Source organism: Balaenoptera musculus, chromosome 5 (assembly GCF_009873245.2).
Source record: "Balaenoptera musculus isolate JJ_BM4_2016_0621 chromosome 5, mBalMus1.pri.v3, whole genome shotgun sequence".
In the NCBI taxonomy this organism is placed as follows: domain Eukaryota; kingdom Metazoa; phylum Chordata; class Mammalia; order Artiodactyla; family Balaenopteridae; genus Balaenoptera; species Balaenoptera musculus.
Window position 1 is genome coordinate 73285665 of NC_045789.1, and position 21563 is coordinate 73307227.

At 39.5% G+C, this 21563-nt stretch overlaps 1 protein-coding gene across 1 annotated transcript in view; it reads right to left on the reverse strand.

Annotated features, from left to right (window-relative positions):
- Positions 1-18190, reverse strand: part of GRXCR1 (glutaredoxin and cysteine rich domain containing 1) — a 125510-nt gene extending 107320 nt beyond the window's left edge. Inside the window, exon 1 of the mRNA XM_036852637.1 lies at positions 17798-18190. Within this exon, the coding sequence (XP_036708532.1) occupies positions 17798-18181 (384 nt within the window). The 5' untranslated portion in view covers positions 18182-18190. The remainder of the gene's footprint in view (positions 1-17797) is intronic.
- Positions 18191-21563: the final 3373 nt, after the last annotated feature.

The following is a 21563-nucleotide window of genomic DNA, read 5'->3' on the forward strand; positions in this document are numbered from 1 at the left end:
TGAGTATTTACCCTTCCAGGCCATCAGAACTACTCTGGATGTATACTTTGTAGATATATACTGTCACATCCACAAAGTCATAAGGTCAAGTATATCTAGCAATAATTCATCATAAAATGAAAGTGATTTACCTAAGATCAGGCTCAAGTGGCTTCAGAGGGCTCAAGTAAGCTACGTGAATAAGAAGGAACACTGGCCCTGCCATGTCCCACATCATCCAGAACCTGCCACCCGGCACAGCTGTAGAGCAGCAGCTTGAAGGCAGAGATGATGGATCAGTTTGGTGATGGCACCTTGTGGGAAAGGGTGTCATTCTTCAGGATGCCAATTATACCTTTACCCAATAGTCATCATACGGTGCTATACTGCCAATATCTAGAATTCATGGGTCCAGGAACCAATGGGGAGATGCAAGAATGATCCCATTCACCATCATTCCCAGTGACCCACCCGGGGAATTGGGTTTTCCATTCCTGCAATTTTAGATATCATTAATCTAATTCCTGTGTTCCCAGAAGGGAATACTTCCTCTAAGCAACACAGGAAGAGGCCCACTAAAATTAAAGCTATAGTTGACATGTGGTCCCCTTAGGTTCATCATGACAGTGATCCAAGTGGCATAAAAAGGAGCTACCACACTGGCAGGGGTAACTAACACTGATTGTCTCAGGGGGGTAAACTTCCACTATATATTAGGGGCAGATAAAAATATGTCTGGTACTCAGGTGCCGTTCTTGGTACTCACTTGGTTTTACCTGTAAATGGGCAAGTATAGCAATAACTGCCTGATAAGCGCATAGTGACCAGAGGCTCAGAATCCACAGGGACTGAGAATATGGGTCACCCAACCATGCAAGACATCTCGACAAGCAGAAGGGTTAGCTAGGAGGAGGAGGAGGTCTACAATGGAAAGTAAGAGAGAGAGAAAACAAAAATCACTTTAAGAACAACTGCAGTGTGCGGGCTATAATTTATCCCACTAACTCTCCCACTAACTGGGGCATGCCTGTGCCTGGATGGAATAAACTCTATGGGAGAAGCAAGTAAATCTGAACAGTGCAACAGGTGGACTGTTGTGGCTGTTGCACACTCCCTCCACAATGTTGGTTCACCCACTCCCCAGCCATTGTGGATATTGGCTGCTAAAAACTCACAGCTTCCCCCTTCTCTGGATAAATGTCTCAGCAGAATGGATGATGCCTTGTTACACACAGACATAAACACACACACATAGACTGCCAATGGCCAAAGACAGACTTACACAGGCATGACACATGCCAGCCCCTTCCTGCAAGATGGGAACAAATCCATGGTACAATTTGTATTCCGAGTATCCAGGCTGAAGCTGGTCTCTAGCCAAGGTCACTTCTTTGCTTAGCTTTCTTGCCATCCTAACCTGTTTCCTCCATTCCTTTTCTTCTGAGAGTACTCCCTCAATAAATCACTTGTCACAAGAATCCAATCTCAGGTTCTCCTTCTAGGGAACTTGACTTAAGACAAAAGAGCTCTTTATCCATTCATTTGTCAATGGACATTTGTTTCCATGTCTTGGCTGATGTGAATTGTGGTACTATGAACATAGGGGTACATGTTTCTTTTTTTGAAAATTTTTATTGGAGTATAGTTGCTTTACAATGTTGTGTTAGTTTCTGCTGTATAGCAAAGTGAATCAGCTATATGTATACATATATCCCCTCTTTTTTGGATTTCCTTCCCATTTAGGTCACCACAGAGCACTGAGTAGAGTTCCCTGTGCTATATAGTAGGTTCTCATTAGTTATCTATTTTATACATAGTATCAATAGTGTATACATATCAATCCCAATCTCCCAATTCATCCCACCCCTCCCTTTCCCCCTTGGTATCCATACGTTTGTTCTCTACGTCTGTGTCTCTGTTAGAGGATGTGGTACATATATACAATGGAATACTACTCAACCATAAAAAAGAATGAAATAATGTCATTTGCAGCAACATGGATGGACCTAGAGATTATCATATTAAATGAAGTAAGTCAGAAAGAGAAAGACAAATATCAATACCATATGATATCACTTATATGTGGAATCTACAATATGACACAAATGAACTTATCTATGAAACAGAAACAGACTCATGAACATAGAGAACAGACTTGTGGTTGCCAAGGGGAAGGGGGTTGGGGGAGTGATGGAGTGGGAGGCTGGGGTTAGCAGATGTAAGCTATTCTATATGGAATGGATAAACAAGGTCCTACTGTATAGCACAGGGAACTATATTCAGTATCCTATGATAAACCATAATGGAAAAGAATATGAAAAAGAAGAATGTATACATATGTATAACTGAATCACTTTGCTGTACAGCAGAAATTAACACAACATTGTAAATTAACTATACTTCAATAAAAAAAAAATACCCCTTATAATCACTCCAAAGGACATGAAATACTTATAAATCTAACAAAACATATATAGGACTTGTATTTTGAAAACTACAGTTTGCTGATGAGAGAAATTTTAAGAGATCTAAATAAATGGGGAGACAGAATGTTTAAAAAAAAAAAGGACAAAGGAGCTCTCTGGAGTAAGAAAAATAATGGAAAAAAATTTCAGATGGCAGATCAAAATGAAGGTCAAAATATTTGGGGACAAATGTTTTTTCATTGTTCTTTCATCGAACTGGGAGGTTGTCAGTTTATATCATACAAAATAAATTAATATCCGCCTTGCAAATTTCCTGTGAGGATCGAAGAAACAGTATTATTAAGAAAGGTACCGGGCTTCCCCGGGGGCGCAGTGGTTGAGAAGCTGCCTGCCAATGCAGGGGACACGGGTTCGAGCCCCGGTCTGGGAGGATCCCACATGCCGCGGAGCAACTGGGCCCGTGAGCCACAACTACTGAGCCTGCGCATCTGGAGCCTGTGCTCCGCAACAAGAGAGGCCGCGATAGTGAGAGGCCCGCGCACCGCGATGAAGAGTGGCCCCCGCTTGCCACAACTAGAGAAAGCCCTCGCACAGAAACGAAGACCCAACACAGCCAAAAATAACATTAATTAATTAATATTTAAAAAAAAAGGTACCTAAGTTAATTTCTGTCAGTATAGGCATTCAAAAAGGGTTGCTCTTATTCCTAATACTAATAGTATTCCTTTAAATAATTTTTTAAACCTTGTTTATGACTAGCAGAATCAGGAAAGCTGGAACAGCGTTGCTAAGAGGCTTGCTGAGAGAGGGTCTGCCCTGCTCTGCTAGCAGAGAGCTGCTTTATCATCGTTCTCCTCAAATGGAAAATGAGTTCCACCTCACCGCCTGCGGAGCCCTGAGGGGACAGCTTCCGAGGCAGGCGTGGAGGAAGAAGCTGTGGGAAGGAGCCCTGTGACTCCGTAGTCACTGTGTTTTGTATTTTATTTTGTTTTTGATTTAATGTAGGCAAGCAGGAGGGAAAAAAATAAAGCAATATGCACTGTTTGGGGGAAGTTCTTTTCTGTTTTAGATGGCTCAGACTAGGTCAAGTGTGGCACGCACCCTTTTAAAATTACACAATGAGACCCTACTCTAGATATAATAGATAACTAATATACTTACACGTTTACTGCTATTAGTTAATAATAAATTGTTTACCATCCCTCATGTCATTTGAGGTTTCTGAAGTTCTAGTGTTAGAATAATGAAAGCCATCTGGTAAAAAGCTCTAGGCCTGAGAAAACAAGGATGGCATCCAGAAATCCAAAGGCATGAATACTGAAAAAAAAAAAAATTAGGAAGAAGTAAACCTGGAAAGACAGGAAAAAACAAGGACAGGCCAAAAAAAAAATGTACACAGATTATACTATAAGATCACTATTGAAATGCTTTTGTATGGTCCAATGTGAGTCAAATTGCATAAAATAAAAACTAAGTCACATCAAAGCTCTTGGATAATGGTGTGGCAGGCACAGTGGCTTGCTTACCCAGCAGCTGTTTCCAACCCCAGGCTCCAAGCTCTCCTCTGCCATAGAGGCAATGCCATGACCTCACATTCCCAGCCTTCTATTATAGCAGAGTGGCCATAAGACCCTATTCTGGCCATTTAATGTCAGAGAATGCTTCTGAGAAGTGTCTGGAATTCTCTTTTCTTTTCTGATAGGAGAGGCAAACCTACAAAGAACGTTCTCTTTTGCCACCCCTCCCTTTCTGTTTTTGGCTCTGGCCTGGCAGCCATCTTGGATCCATGAGGGAACTTCACAAATAAGCCAAGGATGATAGAGCAGAACAACAGGAATTGGGTTGTTTATCACCTTATCAACCAACAAACAACCTCAGCAACAGCCTTTTCTAAACTTCCTCTGAACTGAAAATAATACATGTCTGTATTTTAAGCCATGTCTAGTAGTCTTACTCTGTGGCTTATAGCAGAGTGCATCCCATAAAAATACAAATAATTCCCTGGATTCGTGTTGAAAGGCATAACAAGTCAATCCAGGCTACTACTAAGGAAGAGACGGGAGCCCACCTCTCCCCGGAAGCAGCAGGCCAAGCTTTCAGGATGACAGGTGTTGTAGAGGAATGCTCAGACGCAAGGCATGTGGGTGGCTGGCTGAGCTCACAGGTACGGGGCCAGGCTGGCAACCATGTGGCCTAGCGGCCACGGGAGGTTAAAACTAGAGAAGCAAAGACAAAAGGCCCAGGTAGGGGCCAGAGCCAGGACAGGATCTGGAACAGAGGAACTGGCCTCAGGAAAACAGGTTTGAGTAGCAGAGGCTAAGCCAAGTTTAGAGGCAGCAGCTGAGATTTTCTGAAGGGAAGTGAGTGCAGCCAATAAAGCCTGCAGTACCACGATGTCTTTTCAGGAGTGGCCCAGGAAGTCCTATGCATCTTTTAAAAGATATTTTATGAGGGGAACAGGATTGCTATGAGACTTAGAGAATTGGGTCAGATGCCCTGCCTCTATCCCTTTGTAAGCTCCTGAGTACTCACCATATTTTACAGTAACTGAGTTTGTCTTCCTCATGAGAAGGAATTTAGTTCCTCTTGAGGACAGAAATCATGTTTTATTCACATCTGTGCCCTCATTGCTAAGCAGAGTACTTAACAACGATTGACTCACAGTTTGTGGGATGGATAATAAAAATAATAACAGTTTTATTGAACTCTTACAAAGTGCCAGGCATTGTATAAAATGCTTTATACACAATAGTTCATTTATTTCACAAGAACTAGTCACTATCATTACTCCCACTTAACTGATGAGGAAACTAGGGTTTACAAAAGTTAAGTAAATTTCCCTAGAATACCCACCTAGGATATTCAGACTTTGCATCAGAAACCAGGCCATCTCCCTCCAGAGAATAGTGCTCTTATCCATTAATGGAGGGATCAAACCCCACCCCCTGCATTAGAAGGCAAAGTCTTAATCACTGGACCACCAGGGAAGTCTCAGATTTCCTAATACTTTTTTAACTGAAAAATATGCATAACTGTATGCACTAAACCTACAGGTAAAAGCACCAGGCACTCAGAGAGGCAAACTCCAGCCTTCAGGCTCCTACTGCTGCATCTGAATTGTGCTTGAAGCTTCATGACTCTAGAAGCCCAGTACTGCTGTGTATTAATTCAATTGATTCAACATGCAATGTTGTGCCATGACTACAAGCTATCTCCTTCCCAGAGATCATAGTTACTGCCCTCAAATTATAGGAATTAGGATGCGTGACCTCTTCAGGACAAATGACTTCCCTACTGATAAAAAGTGTCTGGCACTACAAGAGTTATGTACAAGGATCATTTTTAAAGAACGTAATAAGAGGAAACCAATGGAGTCCTCTAAGGCTGATATAGTCTATGTCACAACCACTTATACATCATTTGCCTCTCTCTTCTTTTCACATTAGATTAAGACTACAGTTTAATTTTATTGGTTCCTAATACTTACTAAAATACACTTGCCACTTCATTAAGGATTCTTAATATTCTTTACATTTGTTTCTTCACTCACTTGATATTACTCCATGCTGATAATTTGCCATGCTCAAAACTGTGTTCTGCTGACTCAGTAACGTACTGAAGTATGGGGGGGTGGTATAACACCAGAGTCCAAAAGGATTTTAACAGCCTGGACTAACACAATAAAATTATATTCTGTTGAATGTAGAGTCTTGTACATATATACAGAAAGGAAATTAACAAAACAGTATTACATTAAATGAAAAATACATGTTTTATGGGACCGAAAGTTTAAACTTCATGAATCTTTTCATTGAGAAAAGATGATTAAGTGAGTCAAAAAGATAAGGTCTTCTTGGCAGAAATATTATAGAGAAAATTCAGGCATCTGATTAAAGGCTGGACACTAGTTGCTCAGTGGATAAGAGCTCAATCTCCGGAGTCAAACGTTCTGGTAGTTATATCACTTACCATCCTGTGACTTTGACGAAGGTACTCAATATCCGTGAGCTTGGACCAGTTTGCTTCTGCAGCTTAACAGACCACCCCAAACTGAGCGGAATACAACCATAAGCGCTTATTGCTTGCTCATGAGTCTGAGTGGGCACTAACAATCTAGGATCTAGGCTAAGCTCTGCAGGGCTTGGCTTCAAGCTGTTGTTGGGTCCAGGTCTGTTCTTTGTGTCTCTCACTCTTCTAGGACCAGCCAAACTCCTGTAGCATGTCCTTCTTTTGGTGATGGAAGGAGTGCAAGAGGCAAACCCCAAAATGCAAGGATATTTCAAGCCTCTGCACGTGCTACATCTGTTACCATCCCATTGTCCAATGGGAGTCATGTGGCCAGACTAAAGTCACTCCTGTGTTCAGGTAGCCATGGCAGAAGTGTGTCAGTGTACTACAGGGAAAGGGAAAAAACAGCCAATAATTTAATCTACCACAAAGCCCTAGTTTTCTCATAGACAAACTAAGCTTACCACATCTATGAGGTGTGGTAGGCAGACTAGTAGCCACCCCAAAATGGCCATGCCCTAATCCCCACAATCTGTGAATACGTTACCTTAAAGGGCAAAAGAGATTTTGCAGAGTGACAACGTTAAGGATCTTAAGATAAAAAGATTAGCCTGGATTACTCAGGAGAGCACAGTGTAATCATAAATATCTTTATAAGAGAAAAAGGGAGGTGGAAGAGTTAGAAAAGAAGATGTAACAGTGGAAGCAGACATCACATGAGCCAAGGAATGTGAGCCTCCAGAAGCTGGAAAAGGGAAGGAATGGATTCTCCCCTAAAGCCTCCAGAAGGAACATAGCCCAGTTGAAACCTTGATTTTAGTTCCCTAAGACTCATTTCAGACTTCTGACCTCTAGAACTGCAAAGCAATAAACCTGTGTTGTTTTAAGCCACTAAGTTTGTGGAAATTTGTTTCAACAGCAATAGGAAACTAATACACTAGGTAATTATCATTGTTCAGTCCTTCCTAAATATGGATACTGCAGGCTTTATTTTTCACATAACCAGCATGACTAATCTGGATGCCAAAAGCCCTGCTTTTCATTTCAGAGGAAAATTATGAGTCCTGTGTCATTGAAAAGGGGAGTATTTACTTGGGACAGTTTGGAAGAAGTACAGCGGAATCTTGGGACATGAGAGGGCATCACTTCTGCCAGATGCTCCATAAGCAATGTGCTGATAGCTGTCAAAGGAAGGTGCTCAGGAGAAGCCATGAGGGGACATGTGAACCTGGCTCTACACCAAAGGCACCATGCAGGTGAGGAGAGCTGCTCTGCCAGCATGGGCTGCTTCTAGGGCTCCTGTAAGCAGGGTTGCCTGCAGCTTCTCCATGCTGACCCAGTTCTAATCCACAGAGCCCCGTCCCCCAACCTCTAGACCCACTGACTTCCTCTAAGGTCATAGCCCATCCACCTCTTCTCCCCTTCCTAAGATGACCCTCATTTAGTCTCCACTGGTTTGGGACTGGGACTTCTCCCTATTCTCTTTCCACTGACCTGTTAGAGCATAATTCCCCAGCGCCTACTCTTCTAACACAGCCTGTCTCTTGAAAATCAATACCTTGGCTTCCATTCCTCTATCCACCTGTGGACAAGTCAAGCTTTCAGAATTTTCATATAATAAAGATATTTAATTTCCATATCATTAGTTACATAAAAGATACATAAAGGAGCAACTTAATTTTTTCATGGTCTAATTTTATTGTTTAAGAATCAATAAAATAAGGAATACTTCTCTAATTTGGTCTATTAACTATAGGGGAGAGTTACATGGACAAAAATTACATCTATTTCTTCCCTCCTAATGAAAGGTTCTAAGACATAAATAATTTGTCAGAGGGGACCTTCAAGATGGCAGAGGAGTAAGACGTGGAGATCACCTTCCTCCCCACAAATACATCAAAAATACATCTACTTGTGGAACAACTCCTACAGAACACCTACTGAACGCTGGCAGAAGAGCTCAGACTTCCCAAAAGGCAAGAAACTCCCCACGTACCTGGGTAGGGCAAAAGACAAAAGAAAAAACAGAGACAAAGAATAGGGACGGGACCTGCACCAGTGGGAGGAAGCTGTGAAGGAGGAAAGGTTTCCACACACTATGAAGCCCCTTCGCGGGCAGAGACTGTGGGTGGCAGAGGTGGGGAGCTTCAGAGCCGTGGAGGAGAGTGCAGCAACAGGGGTGCGGAGGGCAAAGCGGAGAGATTTCCGCACAGAGGATCGGTGCCGAGCAGCACTCACCAGCCCGAGAGGCTTGTCTCCTCACCCGCCGGGGCGGGCGGGGGCTGGGAGCTGAGGCTCGGGCTTCGGTCAGATCCCAGGGAGAGGACTGGGGTTTGCTGCGTGAACACAGCCTGAAAGGGCTAGTGCCCCACAGCTAGCTGGGAGGGAGTCCGGGAAAAACTCTGGAACTGCCTAAGAGACAAGAGACCATTGTTTTGGGGTGCGCAAGGAGAGGGGATTCAGAGCACTGCCTAACTGAGCTCCACAGACGGGCGCGAGCCACGGCTATCAGCGCGGACCCCAGAGATGGGCATGAGACGCTAAGTCTGCTGCTGCTGCCACCAAGAAGCCTGTGTGCAAGCACAGGTCACTCTCCACACCTCCCCTCCTGGGAGCCGGTGCAGCCCGCCACTGCCGGGGTCCCGTGATCCAGGGACAACTTCCCCGGGAGAACGCACGGCGCGCCTCAGGCTGCTGCAATGTCACGCCGGCCTCTGCTGCCGCTGGCTCACCCCGCATTCCGTACCTCCCTCCCCCCCCACGCCTGAGTGAGCCAGAGCCCCCTAATCAGCTGCTCCTTTAACCCCGTCCTGTCTGAGCGAAGAACAGACACCCTCAGGAGACCTACCCTTAGAGGGGGCACCAAATCCAAAGCTGAATCCCAGGAGCTGTGCGAACAAAGAAGAGAAAGGGAAATTTCTCCCAGCAGCCTCAGGAGCAGTGGATTAAATCTCCACAATCAACTTGATGTACCTGCATCTGTGGAATACCTGAATAGACAATGAATCATCCCAAATTGAGGAGGTGGACTTTGGCAGCAACTGTAGATTTAGGGTTTGCTTTCTGCATCTAATTTGTTTCTGGTTTTATGTTTACCTTAGTTTAGTATTTAGAGCTTATTATCATTGGTAGATTTGTTTATTGATTTGGTTGCTCTCTTCCTTTTTAAATTATATATATATATATTATTTTCTTTCCATTTTCTCTTTTTGTGAGTGTGTATGTGTATGCTACTTTGTGTGATTTTGTCTGTATAGCTTTGATATTATCATTTGTCCTAGGGTTCTCTCTGTCCGTTTTTTTTCTTTGTTTGTTTTGGGGGGTTTTTTTGTATAGTTCTTAGTGCTTTTTATCATTGGTGGATTTGTTTTTTGGTTTGGTTGCTCTCTTCTTGCTTTTTTTTATTACTTTTTTATTTTTTATTTTTAATAAATTTTTTTATTTTAATAACTTTATTTCCTTTTTTTCTTTCTTTCTTTCTTTCTTTTTCTCCCTTTTCTTCTGAGCCGTGTGGCTGACAGGGTCTTGGTGCTCTGGCCGGGTGTCAGGCCTGAGTCTCTGAGGTGGGAGAGCTGAGTTCAGGACATTGGTCCACCAGAGACCTCCCAGCTCCATGTAATATCAAATGGCAAATGCTCTCCCAGAGATCTCCATCTCAGTGCTAAGACCCAGCTCCACTCAACAACCAGCAAGCTACAGTGCTGGACACCCTATGCCAAACAACTAGTAACACAGGAACACAACCCCACCCATTAGTAGAGAGGCTGCTTAAAATCATAATAAGTTCACAGACACCCCAAAACACACCACCAGACGTGGACCTGCCCACCAGAAAGACAAGATCCAGCCTCATCCACCAGAACACAGGCACCAGTCCCCTCCACCAGGAAGCCTACACAACCCACTGAACCAACCTTAGCCACTGGGAGCAGACACCAAAAACACTGGGGACTATGAACCTGCAGCCTGCGAAAAGGAGACCCCAAACACAGTAAGATAAGCAAAATGAGAAGACAGAGAAATACACAGCAGATGAAGGAAGAAGGTAAAAACCCACTAGACCAAACAAATGAAGAGGTAATAAGCAGTCTACCTGAAAAAGAATTCAGAGTACTGATAGTAACGATGATCCAAAATCTTGGAAATAGAATGGAGAAAATACAAGAAACGTTTTAAAAAGAACCTTCCTGCACTGTTGGTGGGAATGTAAATTGATACAGCCACTAGGGAGAACAGTATGGAGGTTCCTTAAAAAACTAAAAATAGAACTACCATACGACCCAGCAATCCCACTACTGGGCATATACCCTGAGAAAACCATAATTCAAAAAGAGCCATCTACCACAATGTTCACTGCAGCACTATTTACAATAGCCAGGACATGGAAGCAACCTAAGTGTCCATCAACAGATGAATGGATAAAGAAGACGTGGCACATATATACAACGGAATATCACTCAGCCATAAAAAGAAGCGAAATTGAGTTATTTGTAATGAAGTGGATGGACCTAGAGACTGTCATACACAGTGGAGTAAGTCAGAAAGAGAAAAACAAAGACCGTATACTAACCCATATATGTGGAATCTAAAAAAAAAAAAAAAAGGTTCTGAAGAATATAGGGTCAGGACAGGAATAATGATGCAGACATAGAGAAGAGAATGGACCTGAGGACATGGGGAGGGGGAAGGGTAAGCTGGGATGAAGTGAGAGAGTGGCATGGACATATATACACTACCAAATGTAAAATAGATAGTTAGTGGGAAGCAACTGCATAGCACAGGGAGATCAGCTCGGTGCTTTGTGTCCACCTAGAGGGGTGGGATAGGGAGGGTGGGAGGGAGATGTAAGGGGGAGGAGATACGGGGATATATATGTATACATATAGCTGATTCACTTTTTGTTATATAGCAGTAACTAACACAACATTTTAAAGCAATTATACTCCCATAAAGATGTTTAAAAAAATTTGTCAGCAGTTAGGTGAGATAATGAATTATTAGAAAAATAAAATTAAGCAAAGAGATCCAAATTCTTAGTTGAATGGATTTGTACACATAAATAAAATTTCCTTAACCAAAAATTTTTGTATGGTATTTTATTCTGTGTATCATTTTGAAAATTCCTTCCAGGCAATAATGATTGAGGGATTGATATATTTATATAGTCTGTCAATTTATAGACTATTAAATGTTCATATTGCTTTATACAATATTCAGAATACTGGATTTAGGAGAATGATCAGAAATCTGTAAGCATGAATAGACCAGCCAGAGGATATTTGTCTAGTCCTACTCTTATACTGTTTTTACGAAGTTTGCAAACACTGGGCGCTAATTCCCTAATTATGTGGTAACCATGGTCTGCCAGTAGAGTTCATTAAGTTGTTTCAAGTCATCTTGTGGAATCTGTGGGTTTGCTCAGCATGTTGTTCTAAAGTCAGAATTAAGATAGATTCATGGGATTTATCTTCAAGCAATTAAAACAAAGCTTCCACAAATTTAAATGTCATGATGATACAAGAATTCTGATAAGTTGATGAAAATGAGAGATATTCCAATTTAGATATTTCTTGCACTAAGGAGAGGAAAATTTTACTAAGATTCACAAGACTTGGGTAAGTGAGTGCTAATGGTCAGAGTCACCATTCCTGACTTTAGGGGACTTGTAGGTAATCTTGGGAACAGATTACCCTTCAGTTCTTGGGCCTAGATCAGAACAACATTAGAAAGAAAGCAAGAGAGGCTGAAGAAAGGAATCTAATATAATGATGGTCTAACAAGAGAAAGACTAAAACCGAGAAAAATATAAGCATTGGAGAAGTGAAAAGTGGGTGGCAGAGGCTATGATAGGTCAACAAGAAAACAGAGGGGGGAATCCTCTAGAGATGGGAAACAAAGTCAAGTGTGGTATCTGAATTCTTCCAGGAATCACTTTACACAACCATTCATAATACACTACTGAATATTCCATGAAGGCTGGAATTGGGTTTTATTCCTCATCTTATCTAGCATAGTGCCTGCTCCATAATAGATATGCAGTAAATGGTTATTAAATAAATGACTGAATGAATATTAAAGATAACTCACATCAGAAATAACTGATTGGAGCAAGCTACCAATACTTCACCTTACAAACTCTATTCCTATTCAATATAGGAAATCTCCAAAGACAAAGAGATGGAAAAGAAGGAAATAACCACTAAGAGAATGTCACTGAATTCATTAACTCAAAGGAAGAATATTTATTGAGGTCCTAATTAGTATCAATGTCAAATGCTGTGATAAAGAGTAGCAAAGTGATGGTATGTGGAAGGTGGTCACAGTACTCTATAGTTTACAACAATTCTTTAATTGTACACAAATAACATAGCAGTAGTATCAACTTATTTTTTGGTGCTTTTTTTCTGCTTCTTGGATGACGTCACCTAATTTCTTAATGTAGCTTTCTGCATCGTTTGAAATTGTATCAAAATTCCTAGAATTTCTTGCCTACTAAGCTAAGAAGGCAATACTCCATTAGTAGATGCTTGCTTTGATAGACTATTGCATAAGAATTTCCCTGGATAAATGTGATTTTAAATCCTACAACTTAATGTTTCATATACAGAAAAGAGCTCAAATTGTAATTAATTGATTAATAACGATACTACCTTATAGAGTTGCTATAAGGAATAAATATGTTAATGCACATAAATAATGAGAATAGTGCCTGGCATTCAGGAAGTACTTAATCAGTGTTTACTATTATTCTTGCTGTTGTTTTTCCAGAATGGTCCACATAAACCACTGGGACTAAAGAGTCAAGAGTATCGCTTCCTTTTTTCTGGAATATTATCTTATTACCAAAGCTAGATTCAGTGAACCAGAGATGGATAAGAAGCATGACCTGAAACTTCTGTTAATACAGATTAATGGCTGCATGCTAAGCTCAGTGAGCAAAGCTGAGCAGCTGTCCTCCTTGAGTGAACCTAGCCATCCCCCCGCAGTCTCAACTCCTCCAATCTCATGATAATTCAATCAAATGATGCTACAGAAATGATGTTTTGATAAATTTTAAAAGTATAATTTAAAACTGGATAGAAGCTATTTAACTGCAGAAAAACCTCCCCTAGGTGAAGACTGAACATTCAATAAATGATAGATTTTAAAGGCTGCTAACCAAACGTTGAAGTTTCAAAAGACCAGATGATATCATAACATGATACATTTAGTCTTGTAAATCTTCACATTTGTTATTATTATAATATTTCAAAAGGTAAAGTTGGGAATTTTACAGAGCATAGAGCATTATACTTTTAAAAACTAAAAAAGCCAAAACAGCAAAAGGCAGAATTCTAGCTTTGGGCCAAACAATTAATTTCTCTGATATTCAGTTATTTTAAAACAGACATCACCATAATAATAATATCCTGTTTATTTCACAAAATTTTGGGTACAATTAAGTAAAATAATGTCTGTAAAACCCTTTGCATAATGTAAATTGTTCTGCAAGTGCATTATTATTTATATTTTATTTTATTTGTCTTGAAATGTTAGAATGCTCATAAATATGAGCATGTTGGCCAGAGGTATGCATGTACATACATAGATGGAGGTTAATGTCTAATTCGAGTTCTTAGAAAGGAGCCACCAAATTATTATAATATGTGCTGAAATTACCTTCCTTCTTTGCATCTATTTTTCTCTAATACAGTAATGTTAAATTTGTAGAAAGAGAGGGAACTAAAATTATGGAAATTATAGTACGTGATTCTAACAGAGTATGCTTACAAAGTTTGAGGATAAGGTCAAGAAAAGATTACCATCTGAAATGTAATCTCATAAGAATAAATTAGAAAATATTAATGACCTTAATTGTCTGTATCATTGACCCACCCTAAGAGACTTTGGAAATAATGTTGCTGCTAAGAGCAAGGTGTATCTCAAATTCAATCATGTGAACTGGGTGAAGAGCTATGAGCTATGCAGTTGTTTTGCAATTTGTCTTGCATGAGATAACAAGGAATAATTTTTTTAAATAAAAAATAATCTCTCTAAACTTTTCAAATAATGGGTAAAATTATTATCAGATAGAAACATCATTACAGCACAATTTCTTAAAGAGAACTAAAAAAGAACACCTATATCAGAGAATAATGGTAAGATTGCTGGGCCTGTTTCTAAACAAACTAGTGATGGATAAATTAGCATACCAATAGGAAACATGCCTATCCGTACACCTGTATTTATCTTTGGCTCAGGAAATACCCTCCTGCTGATCTAACCTGATCAGAATAAAAAATCATAGATCAATACATATCTGCTTCATTTTCCTCATTAAACATTGAAGCCATAAAGAACACTAAGGAATATTTTTTATTAAAATTTCCTTTTACATCTAGGTCAATAATTCTCTTTACTGTATGTAAGAACAACCTAAACAGTTTCTAATACATGCCGATTTCCAGGCCATGACTAGATTCTAGGTTTTCAGATTTCCAAATTGGCCTCTCTTAAGCATTACATTCTTGTCATCTCTGAGAGAAATGAAAAAGTCAGGCATCTGAAAAGCCATAACTTAGACCAGCTCCAGGCTCTTGAGTGATTCACCAACGAACCACAGTCTATAAGGGCCACCTGATCATCCAGGTGACCTTTTCTCTCCTGGCCCATCACTACCCTTAAAAACCTTGATTAATACTGCACATCCTCAATTACCCAGAATTCTATAGGATAAATTAATTGACAAACGAAATGGAAATTTGTTCTAATGTCCCTTTTACAGACAACTTTCTAAATAAGTGCTGCTAAGAAGTATAAATGTTTGGAGCAAATAATTTCAATGACTATTCTCTGCACAGTTGAAATTTTTGCAAAGCACACGCCAATGTTTTATGAGACAGCAATAACATAATGGAAAACTAATAGAGAGGAAGCAAAGTGATTTACAGGGTCTTTGAAAGATATTATTTGTATTTAGGGTCCCCTCTCAAGTTTCATGTTGAGTGCTTTAAGATTTTATAACCTAAAAAGGGAAGAAAAACTTGACTGTTTCTTCAATCACAGTTCCTTTCTTCAATCAGATTGGCTGTGCATTGGAACCTTAATCAAATATCCAAGATATGACTCCTGACTCCTCACTTTTCCTCACTGAGAGAAATTGCTACATTACAGTTACATCTAGTTAAGTTTACTGCTTACTTTCCAAGGAATTCGGAAAATATACAGAGATCCAGGGAAGAGTCACATCTGGCCCCTATATCACACTTAACGGGTGTAATTGAATGGTAACTTCTGCTTTTACCCCCTGGGGCTTCTCTGCTACTGTACTGTGGGATGCCCGTGGGCGTGACCTACTCAGTCATCCTAAGACATATGCCTAAGATATTTGTCATCCGTTATGACATACACATCTCTTAGCAAGCAGCAAGTATCCAAGTCAGCTCTCGACATAACGCTGTGTAGATTGCACTGCACAACTCCAAGCTGTGCTGCTCACACAGTGATGTGAATGGAGCCCCTTAGAATAGTGCAGCTGGCAGCCTGATTCAAGGTAGGAGCTCCTTTAACATTTTATCCTGGAGAGATCGGAGAATATTCCCACGATGATGATGGCAATGATAATGATGATGAAACTAATGATGATGGTCAAAATTTGTGAATACCTACAATGTGCTGATTACTGTAAAATTATTTAAAAAAAAAGAATGACCAAAAGAAACTGATTAAATATCAGACTTTGAAGGCACCTCTGCTAGGAATCATTATTGTTTTCTTAAAGCATGGGGTAAACGGAATGAGGTTAAATTATTAGAAAATGACAGACTTTTTCTCCAAAAAAGGGTGGGATGGAATTATGCGTAAAAATATAAGTAAATATTGCAACCTAATCTAGTACTAAATTTGGACTTTGGAAGTTCTTCTATTTCCTCTTTGTGAATTTATAGCAGTATCAGGATAAAGCCATAGGGAGGAAAAGCTCTTCTCTCATAGGTTTTGAAGATTTAAGGTATTTACTCATAAATGATAGGTTTCTTGAGAGATCTGAACAACAAATTCAAATCTAAGTACTAAAATCGGTACAGCAGTTTTGTAAATAATCCTCCAAATCATACAGCAATTGAAATCATGACAAGCTAAATTAATCACAAGAATGCAAACATTTTTAAACAATTTTTACAGAGTCTTGGTCTACACTTTAGCAATAACAATTTCTGCATTGGGTGAAACACAGAGGCCACTAAGATGAACTCAACCTAATGACTAGAAATCCACACAGGACTGCGTCCAACCTAGTAAAACATAGTCATCCGTTTCTGATTTTTGGTTCTCAACCCCCTCCCTTAAGCTGTGAAATCCTTCACGGGTAAATTCTATAAATGAAAAAAACCTTTGCTTTTAACTGCTTTTATCCTTTGATTTATTTTCTAAATCCTCATGATGTGACTTTTCCAAATACTTCCTTTAAATGAAAAATAAGTGTCTTTGGTTAAAATCCCCACCACTCCCGTGTTGTTATATAATGTCAAGGCATTGAATAATTCATCACAAGAGATCATTTTATTTAAATATTGAGAATATAAAATGGTATTACAATGAAAAATACTGGCTTGCTACCTTAATGGTAGTGATTATGAACTCCATTCCTGAAAATAATGATGCCTGTTTTTTACAGAAAATCATTTCACCAATGCTTCCAGGCAATTTCAAAAACTTAACATAAGATCATTGCCAAAGGCCCATGACCTGAATAATACATTCCTACATTACTGGGCAGAATCTATCATATCTTAAGGGCTAATTTTTTACTATAAAATCTGATCTCAATCTGTACATTTATAGAATAACTTTTTCAAGTGCTGCCCTAGAGTTCTTAAGCAAATTAATGGAGAAATGCACCTCAGATGAAATCTGCAACCTCCCCAGGAATGGGAGGAAGCCTTTATATCTACATAACATTCCAGCTGAATCCAACTCCACTGAATGCAGTACTCAGCCTTTTCTGGTTTAAATATCTATACAAGTGATGATAAATGCTAAACTGGTGTCTTAAGGATGATTAACCAGAAATTAACTCCTAAGCTTTGCTCAAATGCTTTGAAGACTACAGTCTGTCTTCTTCCCTTCCTTGGCTAAGAAACAGATATATTGTTTTAGTCATTACGCCCTAAGAGAAGACTACTTACATGTTAGGAATTTGGCTTTGAGAAGTCAATCTAGTTTGCTAAGCATATGACCTTATTTTTAATCAATGGCTGTTGAGACAATATCCTAGATGTAGAAGTGACTCATGAAGTATGTAGGAATCATGAATAAGAGAGGTTTGCTTTCAAGTGGAGAACAGAGAGGTGTTGAGATGGTGAATTAGAAACAAAGATCAGGAAGGACAAAGTACAGGGACTTACCTGTAATACTTTGGTCAAATTGTTAAATAGAGCTTGTCCAGCACTGACTTTATATTTAACACCTCTGACTGTGCCATTTTTGCTTAAAATGTTGACTCTTCTTGTACCAAACCCCTTCTCGCTGGCAGCCCTTGCTAACACCAGCAAGTTATCCTGGTCATTCTCCTGCTCGTCCCCTTCCGATCCTATGTGGCCGTTCTGCTGTCCATCAGACTCACTGAGCCCATCTATGCCACAGATACTGGCACATTCAGAATCCAGAGAGCCTGCCGGTCGCCCATCTTCATATACCTCCTTCAGAACTCGCCCACTGTGAGATGACGCGATCCGAAACCGGACTTTCCGTGACCTGTCATTTTCTGGCTTCATCTCCCTTTTTAGCATGGTCCCATCCACATAATAAGCTGTTCACATAATTTTGGTTCCCTGGTTACTGCATTAGTCCACTTTCCATATAACAATACCAGAGCTTAATTCTAGTGACAGCAGCACTCATATGAAACTAACATCAAAACGAAAGCAGATTCCCAAGAACTTAGAGTGCATCTCTGCTATTAATAATGAATGTGTGTGTGTCTGCTATGGTTACCTTTAAACTAAAACCTGCAAAGTGATCCCAGCCTTTAAATATTAAATAGCCATGGTGGACGCTTTAACAAGACAAGTGCAAGAAAGTAGTATGCAATGAAACAGAAAATAAGTACGGGGCAAGGAAATGAAAGACTTGAACTTTGAAGCCAGTGGTGAGTGTTGAAAAGGATCTTAGCAGCAGAAATACCTCTAACAGCTCAGAATGGAGACCAGGGATAAAATATGGAATCAAATGTGTAGGATGGGAGGTGGCATAGTCTTCTCACAGTGCTTATTCCTTCTGTCTTTCACGCTCTTTAAAAAGGGCAGTGAACATATTACATGCCTGCATAGAGCTATCAATATTAGCTCTTATTAAATCATCAGTTAGACTTCATCCATATTGTATATGATGAATTTTCAATCTATACCTTCATCTTCATGCACAAGTAGTTTTGCTAAAGAATAGCTTTTTAACAGGTTATAACAAGAAATATCTTTTCTTTTGTTGCTTTCCCACTTTTGCTAGCAGAAAACACTCCTCTCTTTGACAAAGGGAAAGGTTTTGGAAAGGAAACATGGAACAGCGAGGGAAGAATGGAAAATCCTCCAAGCCAGCCAGATCAGCCAAAGCAATCCAGGTGATCAGCATTGATAAATATCATATCCAAATCACCCATGCATAGAGAAGGGTCCTCCTTACGCTGTGCTCAGCGGATTTTCTGTCACTTTGGCAAGCACCTGAAGAAGCTCCTAAGATACAAGGACATATTGGAACTTATACCATAGTAAGTGCCCCAACCTGTCTGAACCTCCAAAGGGAGGATACTCAGCTGGCTCTCATACTGAGCTTCAAGCTTTTTAAATCTTTATAAGTCTTTACCTGATTATAACCTCAATTTATACTTACTTCAGAAAATACTTAACAGCTTAAAGTTGAAAATAAAGTCACAACTAATGTCACTAGAGATGTTAGTAACTTTGTGAAATGTCTTCCAGTGTGTACAAAGGAGAGATGCTTTGATGCACACATAACTACATTGTTCAGCCTCTTGCATTTAAGGGAAAGGAAGCAAATGCTTAGCTTTTGCCAAGGGGATGTGAGCAAAAGTGATGTGTCATTTGTGGGCCAAGGCAGTTGACAGACAGTGTCCTGTCCATGCTATTTCTCTTCCCATCTGCTAGCTGGACGGCCCCAACAATCTTGTCATATGCTGAGCTTGTCAGAGTCACAGAGAAACTCACAGCCACGACCACTGCGTTGGACTACAAGTAAAAGGAAGTATATGCTAGTGTAAGAAGATATGTGTCGTGATGTATAGCATGCCCTAGATATTTATAATTCACACACCTGTCTTAAGCTAAAATAAAAAATTAAGCTGTTCTTTTCAGTGGATAAATCTTTGTAATGCATTTTTCATTCAGGCAATGAGTATCCCACAATCATCTACTGAGTGCCACCCAAGAGTAAGACATAGCTGGAGACTATAGCAAATATAAAGATATATAAAATTATGTCCCATACCTTCCATTGGTAACATAATGTTTAGACAAAATAGCTATAGTTCAACATAGTGTATTTTAAGCACATACAGAATCCCTCTTTTTTGAAATAACCAAATTTCTAGTCGTTGCCAATAAAACACACCAACGCTATTCTCAACACTCTCCACTCTCATTCTGTTTACAGTTTGTTCCCAGCTGCTCAATGTGAACATAGCACTTTCTAACTACTCCACTTGCCACCTTTTCCCAGTATCAGTTTATTATTCCCTACATTATAATTGCTTTGCCAGTCTAGCATCCCCCCTTGAGCAAGAATTTCCTTCTTTTCCTTCAGAGGTACTCTTACCATCATTTATTCATTTAACAATATTTATTGGGCACCTACTAAATGTCAAAAAGTTGCTGGATCTATGTAGGTGAATGTAATAGGCACGATCGCTGCCTTGAGAGTTAACATTCAATAAACAAATAAAGATAATAATAAAAACTGTAACAAGCATGACCAAGTGAAAAAAAGTGGATATAATCAGAAATGATATAAGAAGGGAGCCTACTTTAGAAAAGTCACAGTAAGCCTCTCTGAAGAGAAGACATTAAACTAGGGTCTAGCAAAATTAGAAGAGACTGATTGAGGTGGGCAGGAGTAGTTGGAGATAGTTCCTAAACTTCAGTGGCAAGTGAAAAGGCCTTGAGGCAGAAAACCATAGGTTCGTTGAAAGAACTAAAAAAAGACAGAGTGGTCAAAGACAAGTATAACTCCCATTCTACAAAGCTCTTCTCAAAAGAGGGCAAGACTTGCAAGACCTTTCCTTCCTAACCTAACCCTTGCTTTATGCAACCCCTCAAAACATGAACAAAAACCCCATTAACATGATAAACCATATTACCAATACAGAAATATTTCAAGTTTGTTACCAATGGGCATCTATTTATTTAAAATAGAAAGTTAAAAATTCCAGAAGCTATCAAATGTTTCATTAAGCAAACTAGAACTACTTTGGAAATTACCATTAATGATGTATTCAAAGAAAAAAATACCCCTTGTTCAATTCCCAGTAGAAACAATAACCTAGCAGCTAGACCTAGGCCTGGATATTTCTTGTTGGCATTAGTTTTTTAATCAGAATATCTAATTATTTCCTTATTTGCAGAGAAAGTATGACATAAAAATATAATTATTCTTTTACTCATCTTGTCTCCAAATATTGCCCCACATACTATTCTGTGTGTGATTATCACTGCATGGTGAGAAGTAATGTTAACCATATTTCTAGCATTTGGAGCATAAGTTTTTAATCCCTTGGATCACAGTAAATATGTACAAAATGTCTCCATTTGCTGCTACTTTATAGCTATCATATTCACTACTTTATTTTTTGGTCTTGCAGAAATATTGCCAGTCGTTGGCAAGGTAATGGTCTTTTCTCCAGCAACACTTGTCCCTAGAGAAGCAATAAATCATGACTCACTCCCCAAGTGCTGTTCTCAGAACTTCTGTTTGGATGGAAAGAACCTATCAATTTTTATTTTCTAACTACATTGGTGATTAGAGGGGAAAAAAAAGATTTACTAACCATCAGTAAAATAGGGAAAACAAGCTATCCCTGAAACTTTTCAGCTTATACAATATTGAATTTTTCTTAACAAACATGAATTTGCAAATCAAAATTCACAGCTCAGTTATTCATTT